Raw genomic sequence first — 11,182 nt, forward strand, 5'->3', positions numbered from 1 at the left:
ATATCTCTTCAGACGCTGTTCCACGAAATAAACTGAGAATCCAGATATCTAAAATGTATATGAGAGGTTTTGCGTATGTTTTGCTTCCTCCTTGATCAGCACTGATCACTTTATTTAGCTAACATTCAATTACAATACATATTAACAGTCTAGTATTATATGGCTGTTGCTATGGCAACATCTCAGCAGGTGTAATTATCTCGCTCTGGTCTTAGAGTGAGTTCATGTCAATTTGCAATTATAGCAATTATGAGATGGGGAGATTCATCACCACGTGCTCATAAGGTTACGTCTATGGAAACGCAAACAACACGTAACAAAGTTATCACTAAGGTTGCAGGGTCAGTAGCAGAAAGTGATCTAAAATACATGACACACATACTATTTAAACGGTATTTAAAAGCCAAATGCATATGTTTGCACTTACTTTTAAAGAAAACAGGTTCAAATCTTGTAATTAAGTAACAAGGGCAACAAACAGCATAAACACACAACCTTTTTGAATTGTTATGTGTGTTGCCGTGGTTACAGTCTGACAAGCACCAATGTGGAGACGTAATAAGGTTTTTGTGGATGTTAGAAAGAGAATGTGATTAAAGAAATGAATAAAACTACAAATCAGGAAGAAATTAGTAAACTGCTTATTATTTATATTAGATCTTTTTTAGATTAAATTAGATCCAACAACTCATTACACATGTACAAGTACAAGGCAATGAAAGGCAGTTTGGCATGTAACAGAAGTGAAATAAGCAGCAAGTGCATATATAGTGGTTATGGTATAATAATATTAATAATAATAATAATAATAATAATAATAATAATAATAACGATGATGATGATGATGATGATGGTTCCTTTGTTTTCGTTCTAAACATCTCCATATAAATTTGAAGAAAATCTCAAATACTTACAAAAATGTCAAAAATAAATACCAAATTTTTTTTCTCTCATCCAAATGAACCCAATAGAAGTATTTACTCATCATTCACTCCTGAGTTGTTTTTATTTCCTACTTCCTGTTTCCAATGACAGGCACATAGGAACTCGACAATGAGCAGTTCCTTCTGTTACTTCTTCTTGCCAAGTAGCTTCATTTTTATTAGCTTAGTCTGTCGGACAAATGCCTCCATCATTATTTCCTATTGCGATTAAATGTGCCGTAATGAAGGGCAACAAAGAGCTCTCGCCCTGTGCTTTAGCCTCAGCTGAATGTGCAGAGCAGTCGTTAGCGCATGCCATGTTTTCCTACTCCACATCAAGCAGGTTTAGCCAACTTTAGGATCCTTTCAGGAACTTTATCGGGGTTTTTAGAGCTTGAGGTTGATGAATATGAATGGAGAGTGAGGTTGTGGCTCAGTGGAGTAGAGACAGAAGGGTGAAGGGGTTCAGAGGAAGTGTTTTGTGTCTCCGCACAATGGGCCGATGACCTCTTAAGCCCTTTAGAGTCTTGCTGTTAATACCTTCACCCAAACCTTCAAAGGAAGCAAAGAAGCCATTTCAACACTCACATTTTTAAGAGGAACTGAAAGTATGAGCAGTTTACTATGAGTAAACATGAAGGGATGAAAAACAGAAGAGTCCCAGGAGAGAGATGGATCACTAAGGCAACAAAACAAATCCTGCTTTTTTCATCTTTAAGGGAATAGGTGCAGTGCTACAAATTTGCCAAGGGACAAATTATTTTATTAAGCGTATCCCCGTATCCTGGAAATCACTTCCATGTTTTTAGCTCTTTCATTTCAACTGATTTTCCAGATCAACTCTTTTTTTTTACATTGAAAGAAATAATTTCTCAATCAGGAGCAACCGAGCAGCTCGCCACGTTTTTGAAACATCCATTAAACACCCATCTGGTGAACTGAATTATGGGATTTCCATCACTCTGGAAATGCTGCACACATGCAGTGCTCAAGCAATCCTCTAATAGACAGCTGTGTTTTATTCCGCTTAATCAAACCCAGTGGTGGTGATTAGATTTTTAGCCATCCACAATAACAATATTGTGGAATATTGCTGTGTCTCGGATAACTGTTCACTGGAACATGCTTACATCTTACAATCCTGTTTGGCCATGATGGAATAAAAAAGGAGGTAAGAGGTCAGGCGAGCTCTCGGTGTGAGGGGTCACTGAACAGCAGGATGTGTGACCCCTGCGGCTCTTTTTTTGACACACCATGCAGGGATGCAGCGTTGAAATGCACTGGTTTCTGGTCCAAATTTGCCAAATATACCTTTTAGACTTTAGAAAAGGTTCCAAGATCTCAGTGAGAAATCCTAATCTTAAACAAACTAACCATTTTATGGAGCTTTGTTGTAATAAGTGAAGAGATGGAGATACTTGTAACTATGTAGAATAAACACAACAAAGTTGATTATTATTTTACAAAAACATGTTCCAATGTGTTTAGTTGCTTTTATGCCACAGCAATTTGATGATGTGATTCAAATATAAAAGAAAAATAAAGCCACAGCTTGTCATTTTAGTGAAAAGCCGTATCTGACGTATACAAATATTCTTTCCAAAAGTGAAGAAAGAATAGAAAATTAAATGCATTGAAATCTAATACTGAAATGATATCATCTACTAATTTTTCACAGCTTTTTTCCCCTCAACACCTTCAGACTAATTCACTTTCGAAAGGTGAAATATTGTATTTCAATATTGAGATCACAAATTACCACAAACAGTAGTGCGGTAAAAAACCTAACAATGATGTTAAACCTTTACTTATCTTTAGTTATCTAAAATTTCGTATTACTTAGCAAGAAACATGAAAACAATATCTATCTATTTTATCATCAACATTAACAACGAGTAACAGCTGCAGAGGTGATAAAGGGATTTAGTAAATGTATTAATAATGTCATGATACTCTCTGTGTCATACTTTATCAGAATATCTACATGGTATTGTTGCGCTATCATACAAGGTCCTTTTCGAATTCAATGATCTCAGCTAATCTGGCAACACTGACCCTGTGTCCCTTGAGAAAGTTCCAGCACTGGCAATACTGCCCTGGCCCCTCACTTCCCTTTTCCTCTAGTCTTTAGGGGCTGAGGCACTTCCAGACTGTTTTTTATGCCCCTCCGTATGCCTACAAGCCCTGCTGTGCCCTTCCCATGTGTACAAGCGTGCATACTTCAGACCCTGGCAAAACTCCACTAAGCCACGAACAATGGCAGCCTTTCAAACAGGTTGGGCACTAGCTGGGACATGGCCGAGCTCCTAAACCCCAGTCAATATTTGGTATTTGGATGTTTTTTTAAATCCAAGCACAACCCAGGCAGCCTCCAGGAACGAGTCAGGCACAGGAAAGATAAAAAATGACAGGTAAACATTTTTGAACATTGATGAACAATGTTCACGAAGCACGAAACACACCACAGAGCAGCTATTACATCTTCTCTCCACAAACCGCAGAAAAGGAGGGAGCTTTTGTGCTTTAATTGGAGATTAAAACTGAGCTGGAACATCAAGGAACACATATGAGGACTTTTCAGAAGACTCATGAGATGCAAACAAGCAGGGCTTTAAAAAGATATCCAATAGGAAACTATTTCACGGTTCTCTCGTACACGTGTGTTTTAACCAAGGTGTGGTTCATTGCAGGCCATAAATCTGCCAGATTTATATAAAAAAAAGTGTTTCACATCTGTCACTCAAGAGCTTCGGAAAGAATTATCCAGGATTAAAACAGCACTGTGGAACGGAGCCGGGCTTCCCGAGATTCTTCTCTCCAGCTGTTGAGTGCTTAGATCCATCTAATGGATCTCTTTGATGGCTGAAGGTTTCAGCTTCCATGGCACCACATATACAAACACCCTGAAGATTAAGACTGGAATTTAATACTGATTCTCCACCGATCCATCCCTGAAGCAATAAATAAACAAGGCCCTTTGTCAATACTGGCTGATTTCCTTGCAAAAATCCCTGCAGCGATTTGCCTAACAGAAAAAATCAATCAGAATTCTAAGATTTCTTTAACGACATATCTAACTTATGAAGAGTACAAGTGTTTTTTTTTAATCATGATGGAAGAAGTGAGTCAGAAAAAAATAATGAGGCTTTTTTTCCCATCAGTACGCAATTCTCAAGCCAATGTGAAAATGAAGCAGGAGACTTTGGAGGAAAAACTTGAATTGACCCAAATTTTGTAATTGCAAGTGGCCCTGACCGACCGCTTTTCTAACAGCTCCGAAACCCTGTGAGAGCGTACCATGGAGAAAGGGGGGAGATGGTGGGAGGGAGGGAGGGTGGGAGGAACTCGCATTTGAATGGCTCGGAGCTTAAACACACTTTTGCATTAAAACTAAAGCAGTATTTCCTTTCAAAAGCCCCCTAATGAATCACCAGGCTCATTTTTTAATATTGAATACAAAATGCACAGTGTTGGCCAAACACACAGTTAAATTATTTTGTGTGAATCAAATGAGATCAGATCAATTTTAGGAATTTTTGTTCTTTTATGGATTTAAACAAACCAACAAATAAACTTACTACATTACAGTGTACTGTAGGGTGATACGGCAAAAATATTACATCCCATCTTCACTATACACAATATCACACTATCATGGGGGATTATTCTGTATATATAGATCCTTTATCTACATTTAGGTTTTTCTGAAAAAAAAAATTTTCCATGTCAAGTTATACAGGATCAATTTAAGCATAAAACTCTCTGAGTCGTGTTGCTATAAAACGACAATCGAATATTGGGGGTGCAACAAAAAGTCCCCAAGTCTTTTATTCATCTTATAATACTGCAATCTACCAATAATTCAATTTTTTTTTTTTTATTAAAAAAATACTTTCAATCCATTTCTGGCTACATTTAATGTTGGTTTGGTCCTGTTATCTCTTTTGTTAGCAAATATAAATATATAGCCATTCCGTCACCAGCCTCTCATTCTTCTCTAATATGACAAAAAATTTTTTAAATCTTACAGCCACAATGCAAAGCAGGAACTTTTCTGTCATTAAGACTTTTCCATGTCGGGAAAAAAAACGGACAGCATTGACACTAGAGATTCTGTTTATAAATGGCAGATAAACTTGTTCTATAACGTAACGTAGCATTTTCTTACCATTTGTATGAAAATTAATGAAATCCAACCCCACTGGCATTGATCATAAAGAATGAAACAATGAAGTGCATCTGTTTCTTTAAAACATCATTAAACATATTAAAAGTCGAATTAAAGCCCTTCTGATCAAACCCTGCACATCAACACATTCAGCCACCAAACAGACGCATTAATATTTCACAGCATGCTTGGCTAAATCTTAGATTTGATCTCTTGTAACACTCTTTCTAATGCCTGTAATTTGTGCACATTAATGAGCTACCTTCAAAGATGCAGCTGCTACAGATCTGCTAAAGGGTTGGATGGAAGGTAGAAAAGTCATGATACAAGAATTTTAATCCAAAATGCTTAATAATTAGAGATCAAAACATCACATCGTCCAGGCTTTTTTTTTTTTTTTTAACTTTTTTTGTTCACTCTTTTTGAGAAGAGCATAATGGCATGCTGATAGCATGTAGCATTAGCGTCAGTGGCTCTCGATGACGATTTCCGTGGAGAGGACGTGATTCCTTTCGGGTGGGGTTATGACTGACGTATGGCCAGATTTGAGGCCTCAAGGTCATGACAGACAGCACTACTACATTATTCAGCTCAGCCAGATTTGGATTAGGCCACTAGGTGAGCGCATGAATGCGAATGAGCGACACTCATTTAGAGTAGCTCATTTATTTACCAGAGGGGCCTCATTGTGCCAAGACAAAACTCAGGCAGGGTGCCACTAACACTCACACACATCCAACACCCCTGTGTGTGCACGGCCCCAGAGACAAGGTTTGCCTCGAGGTTACACCCTAACCAGGGCCCTGGGTTGCTTCGTTGATGGTTAACACAGACCCCGATGCTGTTAGTGCTAAATGCGTGAGCTCGGCATGCGCCCCTCTCATGAGCAAACCCCCGGCCGGGACGCACCACTGCTCGGGGCCGCTCCGGGCCTCTGCCTTTGTGTTCGCTCAGCATGGGGCGCAGGGCGCAGGGTGATGAAGGAGCCCCATGGCAACTGAGCAAGAAACCTGGGAATGGGGAAGAGTTGTTTCAGAAACAAACCATGGACTCCTGCAAAGAGCTGTGAACACTACAACTGCCAGTTTCAATGCATTCTCAGGGCCAAACTTAAAAAAAAAAAAGAATGGGATAGTTACAGAGTTATATAATCATTCTACAGGCAAACGTTTTAGCAGGCAAGGACCCATTAACTGCAAACAAATTTCACAGATTTTGACTTTCTAGTATTAGCCTCATGATTTAAATATAATACAATAATATATCCGCTATTTATAAGAGCTATAAAGTTTTTCTTTTATTTTTATTCATGAACATTCCACCGATCCTACTTCATTTATTGGCAACTTGTTTTAGAGTAACTGAAGTTTGGATTAAATCCATTAAATTTAACAAACCAGCCAAACAGGCTAATAAATCTAAAACAAATCAATGAATATAATGACTTTGATCATAACTGCCCCCGTGACCCGAGGTAGTTCGGATAAGCGGTAGAAGATGAATGAATGAATGAATGATCATAACTGCTTGTAATTTTCATCACTGCAACTAAATTAATAGTCACAGAACCCTCTGGCTCAGCTTCATGGACCCCAGTTTGAGAAAAGCTGCTATTTAGTCCTACACTTCAACTGATTCCATACATTTTGATGCCTTATAAATGAGACCTAAAAGTAGGATTTTCTTTCACAGTGCCAGTTCACTTATTTGATGTTAAAATCAGGATCTTGCTGGGTTCTTTTTCACATATAATTTCAGAATTCAAAACTTTGTCTTAAATTAATATGAACAAACCAATGAGTAATAATTTGTACAACAATAATGATAATAGGTATGAAAATGTATAAACATTGAGGTTAAGGGCAGGATTAGTGGTTAGATATTTTATTGTAACTTAATAATGTGCTCAGTTCATTCCTAACTAAGCACAAGTTATGTGTTTGTATGCAAATAGTTTTTTTTTTCAGTACATGCACTTGATTTTAAACTCTCTTTGAGGGAGAAGTCAATATTCATCTCTCTTGAAATTAAGATTTTTTTAATGCAGTTTGTAATGTTTAGAGAAACCACAAAGTCTCTTCTGTAAGACTTTCCTTTGTCATAAACCTCAAGTTACAGCTTTACCTCATTACAGATATACTTTACCATATCACGATTAGAAAAAGGTATTTTTTTCTGTTAAATAAGAAGTAATATTTTAATACTTTTTTTAATTAATTAGTTACAGTAAAGCAATAGTGAATTTTCTCACTATTCAACTGATTAAAACTAATCAAAAGTATAACTTTGTTTTGTCATTTTTGTCATGTTCTGTAATTCAGGGTACATGGAAACAGCTCTGGAAATGCCTTCTCTGAGTACGACACATGCAATGCTTCTTGAAACTTGTCCCAAATAAGGACCCAAAGAAAAAAGTTCTGATGTCACCTGGACTCTAAATCTCAGCAGCACAGACACTGGCCTCAAAACCTGCTTGTCTCTGCAGACTCCTCTATATTTAAAGTGAATACAATATCTCTATTATATAGTACAAATATCGCAATATATCATATAACTCAACATCAGGACTTTTGAAAAACAATAGTGTTTAACTGAGATTTACAGAAGCACCAGGACTCAATGCTAACATTTTTCAGGACTGCGAAATCGCTGTAAAAGCTGCTCCTGCGTAGACGCCCTGTTTGTCATTATTTTTTCTTTTTAGCTAACGAGCTTAAAATGGAAATATTCCTGACTGAGCTACTTGACTTTGCATATGGAAAAACTGTGTTAGATGACATCACACATGACATCATCAGATCCAAAAATATGTCGAATCTCATTCAATAACATCCAGTGTTTCATCAGTACTGCATGAGGGTATCCTTCTATATTCAGTTACACAGACTCACCAATATAACAAAAAAGGGAGGTCAAAGGGAGATGTTTCCAAAAAAAAAAAAAATTTATTAATTAATTAACCAACCCTAATGTACTTGAGGGCAAAGTAGTCTAAACATAATCTCACTGGAAGCTTCTGGAAGCAAAAGAGCTGTACAATGTTTAATATGATGGTTTTAATGTATTTCTATTTCACAGCCACATAATTATTTATTTTAACTCCAAAAAGTCATATTTGTCAGATAAACTGTTATTTATTTTAACTCCAAAAAGTCATATTTGTCAGATAAACTGTTTCCAACCTCATGTAGCCTACTGTCAATAAAAATGTGGTCAATAAACAAAACTCCAAAAAATATCGTCACACTGAACTATACAATTTACTATTTTAAAGATCCATGAAAAGTAGAGATTTATTTGACTCCATATCTGAGCTGCCGTTTATCATTATTGGTTTAAATGAACTTCCAGGATTTTGTTTAAAGTGTTTAAAGTACTAAACTGGGTTTTTAATATACATAAATATCTCACAGGGGTGTTGTATTATAAAGAGTGCATGGTTTATATTTATAAATAGGGGAATAATATTGTAGAGGAACATCATTAGCTTTATAATTAGTCCTTAATGATCTGATGATGCGTCTTAGAGCATTTTTACATTGTACCTGGCTGCGTTAGAGCAACAAAACTGTCAATGAGGACTCTAGGGTTTGCGTGTGTGTGTGTGTGTGTGTGTGTGTGTGTGTGCTTCTGCTGGACCAAAATAAGACTCTGTGCTATTTAAAAGAAAAGGTTTTGGGTATTATGACGCTATTATATTGATATATGAGTAATGCTAACTGGCTCCATTGTTTATCACAACTAATTAAAATGAATTTTTGTACCCAATCACTTCATTTCTTAGCTAATTTACTCATTTATTTTTGTAGACGATGATGAAATGGTAAAATGCTCTCCTCTTCTCCTAAATGTTATAATACACCAGGCATCCTTAAGATATCTTCAAGTATCATCCAATATTTCTAGCACATCTGCAGATCTTTACAAAGTGTCTGCGGATTTGCCGAGTTCTCTTCACCATGCAACCTCTTGTTATTAGAAATGTGTGAATGTAAATAATTGTGTAAATATAGTCTGCAGTGCCTAAGGGGACCTTGTTTCAAGGTTCTCACACTGTCAGAAGACCGTATAGCAGTTTTATAGCAAGGTTCAATAGATTCAATAAAAAAATGTTCCTTCAAAGGTAAGATGCCACTTTACAAACTTAAAAACATTCAACTACAATTATATACATCTCTGTAAAGGTATTAAAGATCTAGCCCTGACTTTATAGCTTAAAAGCCAGCTTCAAACTTTTTCTTTTTTTTTCCGATTGTATGCCAAACACTGGGATAACAGCAATAGCAAATTGTAACACTGGGATAACAGCAATAGCAAAATATAATGTCTATAGCAAATAAAGAGAAAGAAATTCTGCTGCTAAATGAAATGTTTATAAAAGTCTAGGAGATGAAAAAAAAGAATATAATACTGTTTAAGTTGCATAAGGTAAATATGTTGTAGATGTTAATTAGACCTCTAATTAGGCCGCTGATTTTGTAGACAGAATAGAGCCTAGACATGCAAGATGTCCAAATTAAATACCTCCAGAAGGTTTTTGGTGGAACAGAACCATTTAAAATAAAATAAAATAAAAAATAAAAAAAAACAGTGGAAAGATTCCTAAAACATAAACGTCCGTTGTTTGTTTTAAAAGATCTCCAAAGATTCCTACACACTACAGTTCACATATTCATACCTTTAGAAATAATTTAAGGCGCATCATTAGATAAGGGTCACTTTATACTAAAAGCTATTTAAAGGTAAATCAGAAAGGTTTGTTCTCTTGTCCTTCTTTAGAATGTAGTGGATTCTTTATTACAGTATGTGTAAGATTCGTTGCATGTGTTCGGGTTAAAGGAGCAACCCCGATAACCCAAACTCTAATGTGTATTTGCCGTTTTCGCGTGCACTCACCGGGGATTCGTGCGGTTCCAGTAGACAGCGTATCGGTCGGCTACGGCTTTAGCGGCTGGTTCTTCACCCAACACCGACACCCACACTAACACAGCCCCGATCAGCAGCGTCCCCACCGGAGCCATCTCCAACAACCTCAAGCGCGCAGCACGGTCCTGATACGGGCACGCGGTACCGGGGTCTGTCCGGGGCACGAGCACCAGGTGAAACAACAAAAAGCACCGGCAGCCAAATCACATGTGATCAACCCTTTCCGTGATGAACACTTCCACAGGTCTGTACATAAACTGTTCCCCCTCTGAAGATGCCCAAGAACTGTTATAGTGCCAAAGGAGAACGGGGTGAATGTAGCTTCTTTAAAGCGCCGCTGCAGCGATTGCGCGTGCCGGCTTTCAGTATGTAGTCCGGGAGAAGTGGAAGCGCATCCCTTCTTGGAGCAGTTACTGGAGAAACAAGAAATACAAAATCCACCCAAATCAACAAAAAAAAAAGCTGATCACAGTCTCAATCCTTTATACTTCCTTGTTTCTGTGCCGACAAACTGTCTTGGAGGATTTTATACTGCGCCTTCTCACAAAGTTGGAAATGAAAACATGTCAAATCCGTGCGTGCATGATGAAGACACACACACACACACACACACAGGAGACCTCCTGCTTTTCTGCTCCGGTCCTTTTTCTAAGCGCAGTTTCGCTCTCCGCGTCGCCTCCAAACTGAACCAGAAACAAACGAGAGAGCCGCAAAAATACACCAGGCAAAGCGCTGAGTTACGTCTTAAAAACACCGCCGAATTAGAATCTTACAGATCCTGAAACGCGTAAAGTTACTGAATCGGAGCTGCGGTACTGAGAAACTGCGTGACGCGCAGCGCAGGAGCTGGACGAAGTGAAGCGCGTGAAAGCCACACGAGAGAGAGAGAGAGAGAGAGAGAGAGAGAGAGAGAGAGAGAGAGAGAGAGAGAGAGAGAGAGCGCAGGAGGGAGGGGGCGCCCTTTAGGCCATATTGGCCTGCATTTCGGAATAATCTCGCTTTCAATTCCACTAAAAAGTAGCATAGAAACATATAGTCAATAAATACACAATGATTTAAGAATAAACTAAAACAGAAGAGGGACCAGAAAAGTAGCAGCAAGAACACATAATACAAATAAAGAAACAATAATTGAAAAACATAGTTATACAATAATGACTTTAGT

The 11,182-nt window shown here is 37.7% G+C and overlaps 1 protein-coding gene across 1 annotated transcript in view; it reads right to left on the bottom strand.

Moving 5' to 3' along the window:
* Positions 1–10,859, bottom strand: part of efna5a (ephrin-A5a) — a 61,563-nt gene extending 50,704 nt beyond the window's left edge. Inside the window, exon 1 of the mRNA XM_060891036.1 lies at positions 9,988–10,859. Coding sequence (XP_060747019.1) covers positions 9,988–10,112 — 125 coding nt within the window. The 5' untranslated portion in view covers positions 10,113–10,859. The remainder of the gene's footprint in view (positions 1–9,987) is intronic.
* Between the last annotated feature and the right edge of the window lie 323 nt (positions 10,860–11,182).

The sequence above is a fragment of the Tachysurus vachellii genome, chromosome 17 (assembly GCF_030014155.1).
Source record: "Tachysurus vachellii isolate PV-2020 chromosome 17, HZAU_Pvac_v1, whole genome shotgun sequence".
Classification (NCBI taxonomy): Eukaryota; Metazoa; Chordata; class Actinopteri; order Siluriformes; family Bagridae; genus Tachysurus; species Tachysurus vachellii.